At 36.1% G+C, this 21,474-nt stretch overlaps 1 protein-coding gene, 1 long non-coding RNA gene and 1 other non-coding gene across 6 annotated transcripts in view; 1 reads left to right on the plus strand and 2 right to left on the minus strand.

The window, feature by feature from the left end:
• The first annotated feature begins 900 nt into the window (after nt 1-900).
• On the plus strand, nt 901-12,532 carry LOC113929852. The gene is made up of 2 exons (XR_003522350.2): nt 901-1,004; nt 11,494-12,532. It is a non-coding gene; the product is annotated as an uncharacterized LOC113929852 (long non-coding RNA).
• Nucleotides 4,404-4,510, minus strand: LOC113929990. Its single transcript, XR_003522377.1, has one exon. It is a non-coding gene; the product is annotated as a U6 spliceosomal RNA (small nuclear RNA).
• GABRG2 (gamma-aminobutyric acid type A receptor subunit gamma2) overlaps nt 11,774-21,474 on the minus strand; it is a 104,150-nt gene continuing 94,449 nt past the window's right edge. For 3 of the 4 annotated variants that reach the window (XM_027607058.2, XM_027607056.2, XM_027607054.2), the window contains 3 exons: nt 16,913-17,118; nt 14,916-14,939; nt 11,774-13,515 (listed from right to left, as the gene is read on the minus strand). In XM_027607058.2, coding sequence (XP_027462859.1) covers nt 13,240-13,515; nt 14,916-14,939; nt 16,913-17,118 — 506 coding nt within the window. In that variant the 3' untranslated portion in view covers nt 11,774-13,239. The remainder of the gene's footprint in view (nt 13,516-14,915; nt 14,940-16,912; nt 17,119-21,474) is intronic. The other variant, XM_027607055.2, reaches the window with a different exon arrangement.

The raw sequence follows: 21,474 nt of genomic DNA on the forward strand, positions 1-21,474 counted from the left end.
TGCTGAGGTCCTCTGAAAGCCGGTGTAAAATCTCCATCTCAAGAGTTACCCCAACCTAGGAGAGAGTTTGCGTATTCACATACTGTTCTGGTTTCCCTGAACATTAATTGTAGCACTGATTAATCCCAGGCAATCCAGAGTGGTTAACCACCCTAACCACCAGCTCCTACCAGTTACTAGTTGAAGGCGTCTAAGGGAATGGCAGGTGAGTGGAGGAGTGGATATTAACTCCCTGACACTTGTAGCCTGTTGTGTAGACAGCAAAATTAATTCCAGTGATCCAAAAGTTGAAGAAATTTAGGATCTGGCAATTGGAGGTAGGGGCATTACACACTGGATGTGAGTGATGAATATGAGTCTCCATGGCATTAGCTACAGCCTTGTTTACTCTTCTAGACTTAATGTCTCCGAGTGTCTGGCACATAATAGGTATCAAAAATATTTATTAAATAGGTTTACATATGAATAAGTTACATACATATATTAATTTAAGAAGGAAGCAAATTTCTGTGATTCGTTTATTCTGTCCTCAGCATGGACCATTAATTCTAGCTCTTAGTAAATGATTAATATTTTGAATGAATGAGTAACTAAATAAAGGTCTTACTGAATGAAGTAGATGATCCTTAAGGTCCTTGTAGGCTGTAAGATTCTATAATATTTAAAAAATCAATATGTACCTTCCACAGTATCCTCTTCAAACACATCACGTTATTATCTGTGTGGGTACTGTAGAGAGCAAAGCACACTATTTAATCATCCTTAACCAGTCCACATTAGGCAAGTGGAGTGTTGCAATGTTCTTGCATCAGCCTCATAGCAGAGTGACTGTGACTGATTGGACAAGGGCCACCATGACCCAATTTTTGGGCCCTGTCACTTCAGAAATATTAAAAACACACTGAGATGGTGGAACACAGATCGACGGCTGCCACCTGAGCTCCACTAATGACAGAAGTATAAAGAGAACTCCAGTCTCCAGAGCTATTATTCTGGTGCTTCCCGTGAGCATTTTCTGTATTAAAAAAAAAAAAAAAAAAAGGAATTGAAAGGGAAGTGTGGGTGTGGAAGAAGCTGAGTCTTCAAATAGCTTTCTGAAGTGCCTTCTGAAACAGGAAGGGTTTTGAGGAAAGGATTGTGGGAATGTGTTTAAACAACATTGGAAAGTGGATGCACTTTATTTCTGGTTTTTAGAATATTTAGCATTTTAAAAACTGTTTATTTGTTCTGGCTAATTGTCTATGTACCACTGTCCTCTACATTGCTGGTAGTGATTTTTTGGGTAGAATTTCTTGTTCTCTAAGAAAGCTCTTTCTTATCCTGACCACATATAATGTATTCTAAAAATGCCGTTTTTTATCACAGCGATTTTCTAGTTTAATAACATATCCCTTTCCTGATTATTAAATCATGTGCACAGCTAAGGATTTTAGAAAACTCAGAGAGTGATTTTATTAGCATTTTTTTCTTATATCTATCATCTACCTCTCCATCCATCCATTCATAATTATATTTCTGTCTACCAAATTTGGAAGTTATCTTCATGATTTTCTGACTTAAAATACACTAAGGTACATACTAAAAATCTATTTTGGAGGCCAAGAGTTAGGATCTTAGACAAGTTGCTGGTCATGATTTGCTTTAAATGTGAATGACTTTTGTAGTTTCATCTCCGATGAGTGGCAAAGGACTTGATTCTTATTGGATAATTCTTTTTGGGAGCCAGCTTTCAAAGCATCTGAGATCTAGGTGCAGCTAGAGGGTCAAGTAACTCTGGTCAGGGGATATGGACCCACAGGTACTTCTAGAACAGTGAATAGAGAAAACAATGATTTCAGGTCACAAAGGCAATTAATTTTTATGTGCCTAATTCTCTCTCTGCAAATGTATATAGCACACATCAGGGAAAATAACATTTAGAATTTCCTTATTTGGTGGTGCCTGGCTGGCTCAGTCAGTATGTGACTTCTGATCTCAAGGTCATGAGTTTGAGCCCCACTTTGGGGGTAAAGATTACTTAAAATAATAAAGTAGTTAAAGCAGCAGAGGTTATGTGTACTTTACCCCAATTAAAAAAAAAATTAAAAAAAAAAAAGAATTGCATTTGGTGAGGGTTCATGATTCTCTCTCTCTCTCTCTCTCTCTCTCTCTATTTTTTAAGATTGAGAGAGTGCACGTGCATGCATGCACATACACATGAGTGGTGGGGAGGGATAGAGGGAGGAGAGAATGTTAAGCAGGCTCCATGCCCAGTGTGAGCCCATAGGAAACCTGAGGCAAGGCTCAATCTCAGGACCCTGAGATCATGACCCGAGCCAAAATCAAGTCAGGCACTTAACCAAGCCACACAGACACCCCCACGATTCTCTTAAATTAAGAAATGAAGGTTACTGTATAGGTGCAGATATACATATAGGTATATTTTCCACAATTTGATTATTCTGTTCACACATCTTACAGAATATTTTCCAACTATTAACATATTATTTTAAGTTTTTCTACTTGCAATTACATAGTTATAACTTCTCATGCACTTACAAAATGCATTTTGTAAAGTAAACTAGTATGAACCTAAATAAACATAACAATGGGTCTACTGATATTCCAGAAACTATATCCACTCCCTTTTGTTTTTTTTTAAGGCAGTGTTTGTACTTAGGATGTTTATGTGAAATTCTACTCATATCTTATGTAAGTTATAAAAAGTGAACCTGGAATTAATGTGGTCCAAATTTCTCATGAGACTATTCTGAACCTGCTCTCTTTTCCTCAAGGTCACAATGCTGGTTAGTTGCAAAAACAGAGTTAGAATAAAATTGATTTAATTTTCTTTCAAGATTCTTTATATTGTGCCCCTGGCTTAAAAGCCAACAGTTATATTTTATTTTTATGGTAGATTAATATTGTTTATAGATAGATATAAATGAATATAGAAAATGTACATATGTAATTATATCTCTTTAAGTATTTTTGAGTCTTTTTTAAAATAAATATATATACTGAAAAAGACACTGATCAAGTAATTTTCACAAAATGACCTACCCATGTACCCAAAATACAGATCAGAAAATGGTATTATCAGTTCCCAGAAGCCTCTCTTGTGCTCAGGAATCCTCTCCTTTCCCATCCCCATAAGAATTCCCCTTCACCACCATAGAATAGTTTTGATTCTTTTTGAATTTTATATACATGGAACTTAAAATACTCTCTTTTGAGTTTGGCATTTTGCTCTACATTATACATGTGGATTCATTCATGTTGTTATTTGTAGTTTATCTGATTGTTGTAAATTATGTAGTGTAGAATATGCTGCTGTGTGAATATTCTACAGCTTTTTTTATTCATTCTGTAGTTGATAGGCATTTGAGTGGTTTCAAGACATAAGCTATTAAAAAATAGTGCCCTGAGGGGGTGCTTGGGTGGCTCAGTTGGTTAAGCATCTGCCTTTGGCTGGGGTCATGATCTCAGGGCCCTGGAATCAAGCCCCATGTAGGGCTCCCTTCTCATCAGGGAGTCTGCTTCTCCCTCTCCTGCTCCCCCTGCTTGTGTGCTCTCTCTCTAATAAATAAATAAATCTTTAAAAAATATTGCCCTAATCTCTTTCAAAAATAATATATATATATGTAGAGAGAGATATTTTAAATGAAATTTTGCAAATCATAGTGGGTGGCATTCATTTTACAAATTTTATTTTGAAAATTCTCCTTTATCTCCCAACGGCCTATTATAGGTGAGGACTTTTCTATGCTTTAATAAAAATTCAGAGGTAAAAACTGTAGCCCCCACTTTTAAGATGTTTTTAGCTTTACAAGGAAGGCCATATCATATATACATTTTGCAAATTTGGGGAGGAGTAAGGATTTTGTGGCCAGATCTTTACTTCTGAATTAATGGTTTTTACTCACCTGGTAAATTTCCAGTTTAATACTTTTTTGCCATTATTTTATAGTGGCCCCTGTGCATTAGTTTGTAATGTAAAATAATTTTCTCCCATAGCTCAACATAAGCCTGAAAGCCATAGCTTTCATGGCAGTGGCAGGAATTTTTTTACTGTAATAAATATTATCAATTCTCTACTGCCAAACTAGGGAGGTGAACAATTTATTTTTGTGTTTATTCATTATCTTTTTAGTTTTTATTTAAATTCTAGTTAGTTCACATACAGTGCAATATTAGTTTCCGGTGTACAATTTAGTGAGTCAACACTTACATACAATGCCTTTTGCTCATCCCAAGTGCGCTCCTTAATACCCATCACCCATTTAACACATGCCCTGCTCACTTCCCCTCCAGTAACCATCAATTTGTTCTCTGTAGTTAACATTCTGTTTCTTGGTTTGCTTCTCTCTTTCTTCCACCTATGACTGTTTGTTTTCTTAAATTCCACATATGAGTGAAATCATAAAAATATGGAACGTTTCACAAATTTGTGTGTCATCCTTGCATAGGGGCCATGCTAATCTTCTCTGTATCGTTTCAATTTTAGTGTATGTGCTGCCAAAGTGAGCACAAGAGGTCAACAATTTAATATAAAACACCTTTCAGAGCACTTTAAGATTCTCTACTGTTTAGTTCCTAGGTAATGTCACGGTGCCTAAAAACCAAAACATGTTCAAAAGAAATGCATGTTGGCTACGTAACTTCATATAAATGACAGAAATGACAATTTTGAAGGAAAAACTGATTCACTACTCTATTAGGTACTAATAAAGTTTCTCTCCTTGACGAAACTTTAGTACAACTTCTCTGAGTCCTTTATCTCAAATAGGCTCAACTTTTGGACTTGTGTATTCACCTTTGCATTGCCCAGTTTCAGCAAGAATCCTGTTGAGTCAGTCTAGCAAAAATCCCTTGATGTGTCCTTTTTGTAATTTTCTATCCACTGAACCCTACTGTACTCTGTGGCCATAAATTCCCACTTGTCCTTATATTTGTGGTTTTCCCTCACTGCAAAACCCCCATGGCCATAGCCTCTCTTGAGCAGTCTTTCATAATGTTGTTAACAAGTGTCCTGAATAATTATATTCTAGTGGGGGCTTTTTATTGAAAAATGTATTATCCTGAGGAAACCCAGTGATCCACCACCTTCTAGTCTTGTTTTCTATCTATATCTTATAAATATAAATATAGACAGAAAAGATATAAATACAGTTGAAATTTAAATAACACAAGTTTGTACTGTTTGCATCCACTTATACACAGATTTTTTGAAACAGTTCTGTAAATGTTCTCTTATGATTTTTAAAATAACATTTTTCTAGCTTACTTTATGGTAAGAATACAATATATATATATAGGATCTGGAGAGAGGTAAGGATTTTGTGATTAGATCTTTCCTTTTACATTAATAATTCTCACCACCTATTGAATTTCAAATACAATACTTTTTTTTTTTGGCAATACAGTATAAACTCTGTAAGGACAAAGCCTATGCCAATAGTTTCTACCATATCTTCAAAGCACAGTGCAGTGTTTGACAGATGGCAAGTACTCAACGTACTTATTGAATTGAATCGTCACTTCATTACTTTACAAAAGCATAAAGTATTTTGGGGGAAAAAAAGTAAAAGATTAAAAAGGGAGAGACAGAGTCAGTAGAGGCTTAAGAGAGAAAAGGAACTAAATTTAAGTACCAAGTATAATTGCACTACTATTCAGCAGGGTTCAAATCTGGTCTTCATGAACACTCAGTTCCTTCTCACTTTCAAGGGACTCAGAACACTGTTCACTAAGGAAGTCGTAGTCTTGTACCCTGTTGAATGCTGGGTTCAGGGGGTCTATAAATTGATCCATTTTCTGTCTGGTTTTATTTGTAGTCACTTTAGGTTAAATTGTATCCAATAAAGTCTCACTTGTCCCTATAGTCATTTTATTTACAGAAAGAGGACTCTGGCTTTGCTAATTTTAGCATCAACCCAGTATAGAATTGTACCCTTGGGGTACTCCTAACTCAGAAACCATTTCTCTTTTTAAACTGAGCGATAGCAGATGAGAAACATTGGCTCAGAAGGTCCACGTTTTGCTAAGATAACTCCAGGCTGCTTTACCCTATAAATCACTTACTGACTTGGACATTTGCCATGGGGCTCACAAGAGGGCCATAGCTATTAGCCCACATTAACTCCCCAAAAACAGTTTCCTGAAGGCATTTCCTTGACTATAAAGCCAATTGGAATGTTGTTTATGTTGAACAGAATACACAGGGTAAAATATATCAGTTTTTAGTACTCCAATGTGATTCCCTTTAAAGACTACTTTTTTCATGGATTAGGCATCAACTGAAAAGACCTAAATTTAACCTTTATAATCAGAGTTTTGATGACTATGACGCAAATGAAGAGGCTTTGTGATGCACTACATGTACTAATTTTTGGAGATTTGCTGTGTAGTTTCTTTTTCTCTAGACCAGTTCTCCAGCCTTCCTCACCATGAGGTATACCCCATGAGGCTAATCTCTGTAGCCCACACTATCTGGGTTTCCTTGCCCTCTGGTTTCCATTTGGTTTGACCAGTGGGATGCTTTAGGTAGGAGAGGAGAGAGTCCTGGGTGTTTGTTCCCACCCTCCCTCCCTGCCTGGCCACTGTTTGTCAGTGGCTATATCATCTATCTAAAATCACAGCTCCTGTTGGGTGGGTTCTATTCTATGGCATTTTCTATGTTCCAATACTCCTTCCTCTTGCACTTTCAGGACTAGAGTGGTGTAGTAGACAGAATGACACCCCAAAGATGTTTATGTCCTAATTCCTGGAACTTGTGAATATGATGCCTTACTTATTAAAAAGGACTTTGCTGATGTGATTCAGTTTAGAGTCTGGAGATAAGTGCATTATCCTGGATCATGTAGGTGGGCCCAGTGTAGTCACAAAGGTCATTATAAGTGCGAGGGCAGGAGGTCAGAACTAGAGGTATGATGGAGGGAGGAGAGTTTGGAGTGGAATAATTTTTGGCTTTGAAGGTGGAAAAGGGCCACTGTCCAAGAAATGAAGGAAGCCTCTAGAACCTGGAAAAATCAAAGAACAGGTTCTCCCTTAAAGCCTCCAGAAGAAACTCAGCCCAGAGAACATCTTTAGTTTAGCCAGTGAGACTACCGACTTTGAGGTATGATCATGAATTTGTGCTGTTCTAAATAACAAAATTTGTGGTAATTTGATACAGTGGCAATAGGAAACTGAAGCAGATGATAATGGCTTTCCCATGGTACTACACCATCCTTTCATTGGTGAACCTTAACATTGCCTACATCTTTGTGAATAACCCCTTCATTAATTTTTCTTCATTTATCCCAAGTGTACCATTTGATTTCTGCAAGGACTCTGTTAAATGCATATACTTTATTTAGTAAACCAGAGATTTATTCTATTTAGAGATTTATTCTATTTAAATAGTGGGAGATATACACAGTGCCTGTGGGAGAGATACAGATATTCATTGTATCATTATTTATAACAATAAAAATAAGTGATAATGTAAATTTTCAGAATACTGACTAAATTATGATACAGCTGACTGATATAACAATAGAATGCCAGAAATGTTTGTTACATATGTACATACATGTAAGACTGTGTGAAAAAAAATCAGGCTATAAAACAGATCTCTATCTATACCTATATCCATATCATGTTTATGCCTCTATTATCCACCTATCTCACTATATAAAGAAAAAAAATAAATGATGCTTTTAGTGGTTAACTCTTGCTAGTAGATAAAGGATTTTTTTTTCTTTGCAGCTTTCATATTTTTCTAAAAAGTTTTCATTTGTGTTCAGAAAGTTTTAAAGCAGTAATGGGTTCTCCTCACATATGGTGGAATGCTTTGTATTACAGAGAAAATCTTTTCTAGTTTCACCCAATTAGAATAATAATTTCTTCTATCTGCGACTATTTAGTGCAGTTCATTATAGTTACTTGTATTCTTATCTGACTCTTCTATCATGTTATGGGCATTTTGAAGCAGAGAATGCCTTAAAATTTATTTCTTCCTATACTCATAGTACCCTTTGCGAGGCTCCTGATAGGTGTTTACTGAAAGCTTTATATTAAATTGATTTTATAGATGCTTCATCAAAACTTCTTTGATGAGGGACCCATAAAAAAATACAAATAACAGAAAAAAACTAAAAGGCAAATTTATATAGCAGGGAGATAGAAGATAAACAACCTGATTTAAGATGCAAATGGTGTTGAATTATTTATATCAGATTCTTGTCACAGAATTGTTCATTTAAAATTTGCTTACTAAGAGGATTGAATAAATGTAAGTACTTAGCTGAGATAAACATTAGGTTAGGCTACTCAACAATCCCAGTAAGTACTGGAAGAAATAAAATAGCCTATCATACTTTAGTCAGATTGGAAAGGCTTCATGGACTAGGTAGAATTTTTTTAATTAGCAACTGTTCATTGTGTGAACAGAGAAAGGCATTCTAGTGATATGGCACTATTTTGGAAAAGATTCGAGAAAATAGGACAAATGAGTCAAGACAACTGTGTGGAGATATGACACAGTTTAGGAGAGTCTGAATGTTAGATGGTGTCAAGAACATTAGAGTGATAGAATTAAGATGGGTTAGAAGGGACCAAAATAGGAATAGTCAGAAAATCCCCGGATGTGACTTGAATTTTCTATCCCTGGCCCAGTGACACTTTTTTCTTTTTTATAGCAATAAAAGTCCTCATGTTCATTTCATTAAGGATCTTATAAATTTAGCTACAAAATAACTTGTTAGCTTAGTTATATTGGAAAAACATACTATATTAAAATATAACTACACAGCTATTGATAATGTCACTTATGTTTATTTAGCAGTCCAGTTAGGCATTTCCATATTTTTAAGGAAAATCATGTTTTACTTTTTAAAGGCTACCTACATGTATATTTATATTTATCATCTATGGCAATTTAAATGATACTGTTCCAGTTGGGAATCGTTACTCACCAGTATTTGGCTCTGTAATTTTCTTTATGTACATGAATTTCCCAAGCATGTTATATCAGTAAAGATATTTATTATTTATGTTTATTCCCACAAAGTGGGAATATATAGTAATTCACTTCATAAATTATAATCATTATTCTTAAGGTAAACTATGATCCTGTGCCCTTTCTTTTCTTTCATATATGTGCCGAGGAAAATTATTAATATCCAGTCCCTCTTTGGTATTAACTCAATTACCCCTTATAATAAAACTATGAGTTCTAAACCATTATTAGTCCCAATTTCAGGTATAATAGGTCTTGAAAGGGCCTGGATTTGAACCTAGGTAAGCTGGAACAAGAATCTCTGCTTTGCCATTTTGTTATACAAATAATAAGGGAAAACTTTTACTTATATCCCAGATATGGCAGAAGAAAGTTACAACTGAATTTACAATTGGTCTATGATTTTTAACCTCAGAACAAGTAATAATAAATAAGTTCTACCACTTTCTTGATTTGGTAGAAATAATGAGCCTATAGAGAATAGTCATGGGAAACTCTTTTGTTGTCCATTGTCTCAGGACTTGAGGGGCAAAGGCCAACTCTGAGGCTGGAATTTTTCAGATAACTGGAGATCTCTTTTTTCAAACAGAATTCTGAAAGCAGTAGGTAACACTGACTGTTGATTGATCATTACATTAGGTAGAGAATGAAAGAAATGCAAAATTTATCACCTCATCTCTTTTTCTGGGTATTCTAAAATTTCTGTCTCATTGCAATAAAATAAAGTGAGGTCGAGATGAAAGAAAGAAGGCATCTTCAAGTTTGGCAGATCCTAAAGTATTAACAGAAAGCAAGCATTCCAGAATTTTACTTCTAAATCCTGAAACACTGTAAGGCCCAACAGAAAGAGCAATGATCAGATGCCTCTCCCTCTGGCTGTGTGACCTTTGGGCAATTCAACCAGCAGTAAAAAATATAGCAGAGCTTTTGGTCTAGGTCATTCTCCCTACTCCTACACATCTGACAAAAATTCGTAGTGACAAAGCATAGAGATAGCAATTTTTGACATAATCCCCAAAGACCACATCATTTGGTTAATTTAATTTGACCTTCATCACAGACAAAAACTGTTGCTACTAGTCAGAATAATATTGAGACTTAAAAGGGGGGATGAAGGCCATACAATGAATATGTACTCAGCTAAGATAAGGGCATTGGGTTAGACAGAAGACACAACCTAAGTGAAAGCTATTTTTTTAATATGTCTGGAAGGTGAGAAAGAGATGTTTAAATTGGATGCAGGCAGCCATGAAGAGCCAAGAGAATGACAGGCAGAGGAAGGTCAGGGCAGCTGTACTTGTAAAGGATTATGCTACTTTCTTTGGAGAATTTCAAAGGACTTCAGTGAAATATGACACTGTCTCTGGAGCATGTCTCCCTATGTTTTTAAGTTTTGGGGATACAGAGAAAGGTTCTTTGTCCTTAAAAGTAACTAATGTGTAAGATTTTCTCAAGAGAGTCTCAGATCTTCAACCTATAGTTAAAAGCACGTTTGCAATACAAATACTCCTTAAAAATGAAACCTCATGCTGTAGAATCACATTAAGACATACATGAGTATTGCTGGATTTTTTTTAAGGAAAGCTGATCTGATGGAGGTGAGAGGATCATGGCAACAGAATATTACAGGCCCTAGAAGATAAGGAAGACACTTTTGACCACTTGCTGAGGGCTGAGTGCCACTACATGGGGCAGCATTATTATACCTTTTAGCTGGTAAAATGGAGGCTTATAAAGGATGAATTGACAATTGTCAAACAACAGGTAAATAGTAGAGTTGGGATCACAGTTATGTCTGACACCAGTGTCCATGTTCTTAACCACACCACAAGTTTTGAGGTTTGAGCTTTACTCACTTGGTGACATTTCTTCCTTCTAGTTCCATTCCATACCCCCAAATGTATCTCTTAATTTCTTTGAAGTGAGGAGCATCACCATGCATAATAAGATCACACTGCTCACAAAGCTCACATAAAGGGAAGGCAGCATTGGGGAATGGTAAAGGAAAGATGGGTCACAATCTTTACAAGTCCAGCCAGACCACTGACATGCCACCATCAATTAGAATGCAGCATTTTTATTGTAAAAGTCCACATATTAGGCAATTCCCTTTGTGAAAAGGTTTTTTAAATACATAGATGGGGAGCAGCTAATAATTAAGAATTAGATTACATATAATATATATTCATATTGCCAGTACTATGCACACATTGGAAAGCTAGCTTTTTGAGTGTCCCCATTACAAAATACATTTCAAGTTGACAATAATGTGTTTCTTACCATTGAAAATTTGCCAACAACTCTCCCAGAGTCAACATTAAATATGTTAACAATTCAAAACATGAAAATAATTCTATTTACATGTGTTTGAGTTTATATACTAGAGCACTGGTATATTAAAGGTTTGTAAAAGTGGCAGCTAAATGTGTTTCAAGATTCATCCAGATAACTCAATGAGGACCTTACATAGTTTTATAACAAAGCCACTCTTTCTTTTCTACTCTTTTTAGATTATCAAGTTAATACTGGCTATGATTGAATTCTAACAGAAAAATGATTGCTATAAAGAAGAACTGACAACGGGTGCTATTTTAGAAAAATAAGGACTCAGGATGAGTACATGAAGGTGGAGCTCAACTCATCATGTCTGAAGTCTGGGACAACCACTTCATGTGATTATCACATACTTGAATGAAGCCACAGTCATAGGTTCAACCTCCATGTAAGTCATTCATTTGTTCTTTCAATTTTTAAAAATTAATCTTCAGTACTTTTTTCTTTTTCTTTTCCTTTTTTTTTTTTTTTTTTTTTTTTACCAGAGCATAGAATACAACATTCTAAACACCAGTCAGGTATGAATCCTGTCCTTGCCTGTCATGTCTTCAAGTGGAATTGTGGCTGGGTCAAAGCTAACTCATTCCCAAACCTGGGAAAAAATATACAAACTCTAATTATGCCCTAGTAGGCCCATTTCTGTGCATAAACATAGGGCTTAAGTATTGTTTTAAAAGAAGTATGGACTTTGGCTATTTTCGTTCATTATCAAAAATTTATTTTAGGCAAAGGTCTTTGGATCCTTCTGTTAATTTTCACAAGACCAAATAACATTTGACAATACCGATGTGAAAAGATGAATCACTGGTTGCAGCTGGCTCAAAGAGATTCACAGAAGCATATGCAGCCAGTTCACTTCAAAACATATCTGTTGAGCACCAACTATGTGCCAGGCACTATATAAGGTGCTGAGGACCCAAAGAGGAAATTACAAGGATTCCGCCCACAAGGCACTCACAATCACTAGAAGCAGATCTTGAGATGGAGAATAAATTCTGTTATAATCTATCGTCCTAAAGGAAGATAAAATAGCTGCAAGCACATATAATTACTTTATACTCTATGAAATTGGGCATATTTAGAAGTGGCAAATGTCAATTATTCAGTCTGTATTTTACTTAAAGTGTTTTAATATGTCCTATATGGAAAAAAAAAATAAGCTGTTTGAATCTTCATGCGTGAGGGAGATGGTAGAGAAAATTCCTCCCTCCAATTCCAAACCCAAACCCTTATAATTACATTCATGATTCTTTTACAGCCCAAAGACACAGAATAAAAGACAATGCTTTATGATGTTAACTTCATTCCATTTATTTTGGTTCTAAAGAGATGCATGCATTAAACTTGAAGCATTCTACGTTACTGAAATATTTACATCATTGTACATGTGATGTGGAGGAAATTTTCTTCCTATCTTGGGATAGAGGTGTAATAGATTTCTAGTCTAGGCTCTTATATTTAAAGTGACTTGTGATTTTTCTCAAATGAGGGAGATATCCTACTGGGACCAAATTTATTACAACCTGCCCCCAAATGAACATAGGGTACAGTTTTGGACCTTTTGCATCTAATTGTATTTTGAATTGATTAAGGACACCACCACTATAAGTAGTCACAGCTTCCACTATTTCAATCATTGTAGCTGAAAAAGATCTTGTTTGGTTTCAGTGTTCTTGCTCTAATTTCACTTTGCCTTGCAGGTTTGAAACACAGCAAACATTAAAGTTCAAATTACACTTACCACAGGAGAGTTGGGCAAACAATAGGACATTAATACAATTTAGCAGGTTAGAACTTAGAAACAAACAAATTCAAAATTATCATAAACCACACAGGGGATTATTTAAGTGGACTTAGAAAGGACATCTTCTCTCCATGAGATTTAGTGAATAAGACCCACATCAATAAAACCCATACCTCTTTCACAGGTAAAGGTAGGAAACCCAATAAACCAGATTGAACAAGCAGAATGCAGTGGGGAAGAAGATCCGTGCATACGAGTCCATTTTGGCAATACGAATATGTATCCTTCCATGTCTCCAAGCTCCTGTTCGACAGTCTTCAAAACAGCAGAAGAAACTGGCACAGTCCTTGCCATCCAGACACTCATACCCATATTCTTCATCTCTCTCTTGAAGGTGAGTGGCATTGTTCATTTGAATGGTTGCTGATCTTGGGCGAATATCAATGGTAGGGGCCTGAGACAAGGGTAGGGAAGAAGAGTTAGTTATACTTCATAAATCCTAGACTAGGTCTCCACAATGTCACCAAGGTGAATGATGAATCTGAAAATGAGTACTCAGGAATTGCTATGAAATCGTGATCTACAATGGTAAAATTGAACTTAGAAGGATAGCACATTTGCAGATTTCAAATTTTGAGCTTAAGCAGTGCAGCTGAAAATAATACCATCAAGCTAATAGCTATAGCAAGAAGATTGAACACCAAAAGAACTCAAAGTTTAAAGATTTAAATCAAACAACTACATGGAATTTTATTCTAGTAAATATTAGATGTGAGGTTGGTTACATGAAGGCATTTAATGGTGTTGCATGTGAGTAGAACAGAGAAATAAAATGCATCAATTTTGAACTCAAATTTTTTGTCATGCTTACCTATAGGCAAATAGTAAACCCCATTACACTGAGCAAATGTACTAAACACTATTAAAAAGAAAATGTTAATATATATATAAATATAAGAGTTTTCTGAGTTTATACCACAAATGATATGGCTTATGTTTTAAAGAAATATAGTGTTTCGTCTACCATTCAGCATCTAGAAGCTTCAGAATGTTGGCAATGTTTACCTAATGTGAGTGAAAATTCAGAAAAAAAACGCTACCACCTTTCGGCAATGTTTATCTTATGTGAGTGAAAATTCAGGAAAAAAATGCTACCGCCTTTTTACTATTTGAGAAGAAACTAATACCAATTAATTGAATAATTTAATCTTTGCTGCCCTATTAATTGTGAAAGTACTATAAATCACAATGATTAATTTAATTTGGAGGAGTTAATTTTAGGATATTATAAATATGAACCCTAGTGTCTCTGAGTAAGTTATCAGAAAACATTGCATTATTGCATGAGAGAGCCAAAAGGCCCCTGGATTATCCTAAATGGAAGGGATGGGTGTTTTAACTTAAAGCATTTCAAAGATAAGAATTGATAGGTTCAAAATTCTGAACGGAGATTATAAAAAGTTACTTATCAAAAAGCAATCCTGTTTTGAATTAGGATTTACTGAGTTACATTTTAAGAGCATTTATAGTATATATGGTAGATGCAGTCAATGAATTTTATCTGAGAAGGGAGGGTAAGGTTTGACTTTGATGTTTAAAGAAACCCTCTTTTCTAATGATATGTCCTAGAACTTATAGCTTTATAGGGTCAAACCTCTGCAAATTAGTGTAGGGTTGATGACTCAACTCTAGAAATCTGTAGAACTTTCTTCATCTCAAAGGTCTTACCTCTCGCAGAATGCTTAAATATCTACTCACTAAAAAAACAACAAAAAAAATCGAAACACCATGTAAGCGTTAATAATTAAATTCAGCAGTTGCATGCAGTGAATTTTCATTCCAAAAACATTATACCTTGAAGGAAAACATCCGAAGAAGCTTTGGGTTTGTAGACAGAAAAGAGAATTGCATTTTTTTTTTAATTAAAAGAAGAAAAAAAAAAGAAAAAGACAAAATAAGAGAAATTAAAAATACATTTTAAAAACATAGTAAAATGAACTGAAATTATAAACACAGAAGGACAATTCTGGGCTTGAAATAAAGTATATGCCTAAATTTGGAAAAGGGAATTTGGGGATTTCAATAAATTAATCCACAATTATCTAACTGCAAAAGCCAGTGTTGTGAGGAAGCTTTCCACTGCCTGGTTTCCCTGTATAAAAGTACTGTGATTTTATTTTCTAATTAACATCAAGGAGGCCTTACTAGGTAAGTCTTAACACAATGAACCAAAGGGCATATTTAATGGAAAAATGAAATTTCAGCTTCTCATTCACAGCTTAGGCTCTTTCTAGTTGTGATAAATCATCTAATTGGCTTACAAGAGGGAAATCCATAAAATTTTCAGGTAATTTGATTTTTTCAGTTTCTTTAATCCCCTCTGCAATGATACAACTGTTAGAAAGGGCATAAGAGCTTTTTTTGAAGGACTCTTGTTTAAAAGTTCACCCTCACATCCTTGTTAATGCTGGCATGTAATAATGCTGAGTGTCATAGAACCCTCTTCTTTCTTGGGGAAAAATGTAATGGAAAGTGAAGGATGGGGAAAAATAATAATTAAAAAAACAGTAAGGAAAATAAAATAAGGATAGAAAAAATGCAAAGATAGGCAAACAGGAAAGGAAAGGACTGCATAAAGCATAGTGGATATTTGGAAAATTAAGAATTAGCATTTCTTTTTGTATTAATCATCAAGAATAATGATTTTTTTTCTTTACCTGTTACAGATTCTTACATTCAGATAAATATATGCCATTTGTAGAAGTTGACTAGCGTTCCTGGAGATCCATCAGGATTCAACCTAGAATCAGCTGTATTTCCTCATTAAAATGTAGCTCCCCCAGAGTTAGTGGGTCAGAGAGCTAGCCAATATCAAGGCCCTCGTGGCCTTTATGACAGACCAGGAAAGTATGAATTCAGGAAGCTAGGGTGACTTCCTTTGCCCCTGTCTTAGAAGGGAATGGACCTTAACTTCAATGGGGCTTCCTACAAGCCAGACAGCCACTATACTCAGGTGCATAAATGAGTAGCTACTTGCTCTCTTCAACATCCATACTAAAGGATAATTATATTAGGCTTGTATATTTGTGCCTTATCATCTCTATTTAAAGTTTGGTGGCAAGGTGAAGTCATCCTACCTTTTTCCAAATCATTGAAATCAATCCAGGTTCTTAACTGTATAAATCATCAACATCAACCATCATCATCAACTATTAATGGTGAGGACTTTCATGTGTAAGGCACCATGTAATGCTTTTTACCTTCATTACCACAGCAGCCCTTTAAGTTACGTATTACTCATTTTATATATGAGAAAACAAAGACACAGGGAGGCTAAGTAACTTGCCTAAACAATAGATGATCCATTTCATTTAAAAACAAAATGATACATTTTAAGTATAAAACCAATTGTAGTCTTCTGGTGGTAAAACACACACAATTACTTGCAAAAATGTGGTAAACTTTGAAACTTCAAGAACATTCAGGCTTCCTAATGGAAAGCCTTGAATGAAAATGTTAATTTAAAACATCAATAATTTAAGAATGTTATAGTAGGGAGCAGAAAGATGACAATCAATGAAACCTAGAATAACAGCAACTAGAAAATAAATGCATGTCTCAGAAACGTTTATAATCCCTATGAAATGAAGAGAATAAGAGTCTGCCTTAGTGAATCAGGTCTCTCCCAAGTAAAAATTCTTATGGCCTGGTCAAAATCATACATTCTCTTTTCGTTTTGGAGCCCAAAGTGTTGAGGCTTAGCCTGCAGACAGGCTAAGACCAAGCCAAAACAAAATCAGGTGGCCTTCTACATAAAAATTTCAGTGATCCCAATGGGAAATGATACATACAGGGTTTTTCTTCTTTTTGTCTTTATCCTTGCTTGGTTTCCGGTTGCTGACAAAATAATGCAAGGTGCCATATTCCACCAAAGCAGAGAAGACAAAGATGAAGCAAACAGATACAAAGAGATCCATTGCTGTAACATAGGAGACCTTGGGGAGTGACTTCCGGGCAATGGTGCTGAGGGTGGTCATTGTCAGGACAGTGGTGATACCTGAAGAAAGGTACAGTAAAACAGATCATGTGACCTCATCAGCAAGTTGGGTAACTGAGTCACTACTGAGACCAAATTTGCTTTGTGACTTCTGATAAGCAACCTCAGTAATGGGGAAGGAAGCATAACTGTAACCCATTCACTCTGCCCACAAATATTTATTGCCTGCTTACCAAGTATCAGTTACTATGACAAACACTGAGTATATGCTGAAAACTAAGACATGTTCCCTGACCTTATGTGCCTTATATTTTAGTGACAGAGAACACTATAAATCAAGGGGGCAAAGGAAAGTATAAATACAAATTATGGTTTATGTGATGAAGAACAGCAGGGATGGTGAAAACCTAATTAGATGGAATACTGAGGAAAGACATCTTTGAGGTGGTGATATTTAAGGAGAAGTTTAAAAAGTTAGAAGACACCAACTTCTGACTAATTGCAGAGTAAATAAAGAAAGATACTGAGGAAGGGACACATTATCTTTTTTAAAAAAATTAGAATACCTAGCACCTGGGGAGAGGCAAGGGTATCAAAGTGATGCTGAGATAACAGAAGTTATATCATGCAGAGCATGCAAAGGAGTTTACACTTTATTTAAAGTACAAGGAGAATCCATTAAGGGTATCAAATAGAGGAAATGAGCTATGTGACATGTTCTGATTAATGAATTTTTTAAAAACTATTATAGAGAGAGAAGATGGTGTGGTAGAAGGATCCTGAGCTCACCATCCCCATGGATATACCAAGGTGTAACAACTACATATATTGCAACTCATTCTGAAAATGACCTGAAGATTGGCAGAACATATTCTATAACAGCTAAAGTCATAAAAAGAAAGCCACATCAAGAAGGGAGAAGGGTAGGAGGGAAGAGGCATGGTTAGGAACCAAACTACTGTTGTGACTACCCAGAAGTGGGAGGGATAGGACAAGCATGGAGGAACAAGGGGATGAGCACCCCCAACCCTGGGTGCCTGCACTGAGATGAGCCCCCATAATGTCTGGCTTTAAAAATCAGCAGGGCTTAACTCCAGGAGAGAAGGTCAGAGGAAACCAAGTCGCCACTTTTAATTAAAGAGCCAGCATGCTATATTACTCACCATGTATTCCAGCACAGAAGAACCAGTTTGATAAGTGCCTGGGTTATAAGAAGGAGATTTATTGACCGATTTTTGAACAGGTGTCAGAGGGGCAAGAATCTGCAGAAGCTTTCTCCAGGAACGGATGTGCTGATGGGCACTATTTTTCTTACCCTACTTCAGCCTGGATGGCTATATGCTTGCAAAAGCCAGTTCTGAAACTCTACTTGCTAGCAGCACTTGCCCCACCCCATCATTCCTCAACAGATCCATCTTTCTTACATAATCCACCCTCTCCAGCCCCCTCCAAAGTGACTCCTGTCCTGCCATAACTGGCCAGGTAACTTCAGTTAGAAACAGCAGCCCCTCAAAGAGACTACTGCCCACCTGGCAGGCGGCCCTTGCCAGAATCACTGTCCCTCCAAAGCAAACCCTGCCCTAGGGACTGGGGACCTAGCCCCACACACCAGCATGCCCATAGTAGCTGTAACCAGGCCTCTCAGCTCACTGTACTAGGGGCAGACCCGACCCACCACTGTGCCCACAGCAGTCACTGCCACAACAGGACAGTCCACACAGACTACACAAGGGACATCCCTGGAGCACCTGGTTCTGGTGACCAGGAGGGCATTGTACAACAGGGCACCACAGGATGCCTTCAACATAAGGCCACTACTTTCAAGATCAGGAGATGTAGCTGACCTACCTGATAAATAAAAACAGAGAGACAAAATGAGGAGACATAGGAGTATGTTCCAACAAACAAAAAAAAAAACAAGACAAAACCACAGAGAAAGAACTAAACAAAATGGAAATAAGCAAGCTACCTGACAAAGAGTTGAAAGTAATGGTCACAGAGATACTCACAGAACTTGAGAGGTGAGTGAATGAACTCAGAAGAAACAGAAAAAATTAAATAAAGAACCAGTCAGAACCAAAAATATAAAAACTAAAAAATACACTAGAGGGAATAAACAGAAGATTAGAGGATGCAGAAGAATGGATGAGTGAGCTGGAAGACAGGGTAACGGAAAGCACCCACACTGAATGGCAGAAAGAAAAAAGAATTTTAAAAAACGAGAATAGGTTAAGGGATTTCTGAGACCACATCAGTATAGGAGATGAGAGAAAGAAGAGGGCAAAAACTTACATGAAGAAATGATAGTTAAAAACATCCCTAATCTGGAAAAGAAAACAGACATCCAGGTCAGAAAGCCCCTAACAAGTTAAACCCGAGGAGGTCCACACTAAGATTTAAAGATAAATAAACAATCTTAAAAGCAGCAGGAGAGGGACCAACAATTACATAAAAGGAAAAACCCTCTAGGGCTATCAGCTTTTTTTTTTTTTTTTTTTTTTTTTACAGCAGAGACTTTGCAGGCCAGAAGGGAGTTGTAAGATATTCAAAGTGCTAAAAGGAAAGAACCTACAAGCAAAAATGCTCCACCTGTCAAGGCTATCATTCAGAATTGAAAGAGAGAAAAAGTTTCCCAGACAAACAAAAGTTACAGAAGTTCATCACCACTTAACTGGCCTTACAAGAAATGTGAAAGGGACTTCAAGTGGAAAATAAAAGGTCATAACTAGAAATAAGAAAATTATGGCAGGAAAAAATCTCAATGGTAAAAGCAAACATACATTAATGGTAGCAAATTAATCACTTATTTAGCTAGTATGAAGGCTAAAATGCAAAATTAGTATAATTGATTATAGCTACAAAAATAGTCAAGGAATACATAAAATAAAAAGATTAAAATATGGCATCATATACATAAACATGGAGAGTAAAAATTTAGTGCTTTTAGAATATGTTTGAACTTAAGCAACCACCAACTTAATATAGATGGCTATATACTTAGGATATTATATATGAACCACATGATAACCACAAACCAAAAAATTATAATACATACCCCCCCAAAATAAAGTGAGAGTAATTGAAGTATAACACTAAAGAGAGTCCTCAAACTATAAGGGAAGAGAGCAAAAGAATATAGGAAGAAAAAAGAACTATAAAACAACCAGAAAACAATTTTTAAAATGGCAATAAATACATATCTATTGATAATTACCTTATAAATGGACTAAATGCTTCAATCAATAGACACAGAGTGAGTGAATAGATTAAAAAGAAACACAAGACCCATCTATATGCTGCCCTGCAAGAGAATACTTCAGACCTAAAGACACATACAGACTGAAAGTAAAGGGGTGGAAAAATATATTCCATGCAAATGAAAGTGAGAAAAAAAGCTGGGTAGCAATACTTAGACAAAATAGACTTTTTTTTTTAAGATTTTATTTATTTATTTGAGAGAGAGAGAGAGAATGAGAGATAGAGAGCACGAGAGGGAAGAGGGTCAGAGGGAGAAGCAGATTCCCTGCTGAGCAGGGAGCCCAATGTGGACTTGATCCTGGGACTCCAGGATCATGACCTGAGCCAAAGGCAGTCGCTTAACCAACTGAGCCACTCAGGCGCCCAACAAAATAGACTTTAAAGCAAAGGCTGTAACAAGACACAAAAATAATGATAAAAAAACCAATACAATAAGAAGACGTAACATTTGTAAATATCTCCACACCCAACATAGGAGCACCTAAACATATAAAGCAAATATTAACGGATAAAAAGGGAGAAATTTGTCAGTAATCCAATAATAGTAGGCAACTTTAACAGCCCATTTACACCAATGGATAGAATATCCAGACAGAAAATCAGTGGAGAAACAGTGGCTTCAAGTAACATATTAGACCAGATGGATTTCACAGATCTATACAGAAAATTCAATTTAAAACTAGCAGAATACACATCCTTCTTCAAGGGAACATGGAACATTCTCTAGGATAGAGCCCATGTTAGGCCACCAAACAAGTCTCAATAAATTTAACAAGACTGAAATCATCATTTCCAACCACAACAGTATGAAACTAGGAATCAGTTACAAGAAAAAAATTGGAAGAAACACAAAGATATGGAGTCTAAAATGCATACTACTAAAGAACAAATGGGTCAAAGAAGAAATCAAAGAGGAAATAAAAAAATATGTGGTGGGATGCTTGGGTGACTCTGTTGTTTAAGTGTCTGCCTTCAGCTTAGCTCGTGGTCCTGGGATTGAGCCCTGTGTTTTTTTTGGGGGGGGTTCCCTGCTCAATGGGAAGTCTGCTTCTCCCTCTCCCCTGCCCCACCACTCATTCTCTCTCTCTCAAATAAATAAATGAAATCTTTAAAAAATATGTGGAGACAAATGAAAATGGCTATACTATAGTTCCAGAA

The sequence above is a fragment of the Zalophus californianus genome, chromosome 5 (assembly GCF_009762305.2).
Source record: "Zalophus californianus isolate mZalCal1 chromosome 5, mZalCal1.pri.v2, whole genome shotgun sequence".
NCBI classification, from domain to species: domain Eukaryota; kingdom Metazoa; phylum Chordata; class Mammalia; order Carnivora; family Otariidae; genus Zalophus; species Zalophus californianus.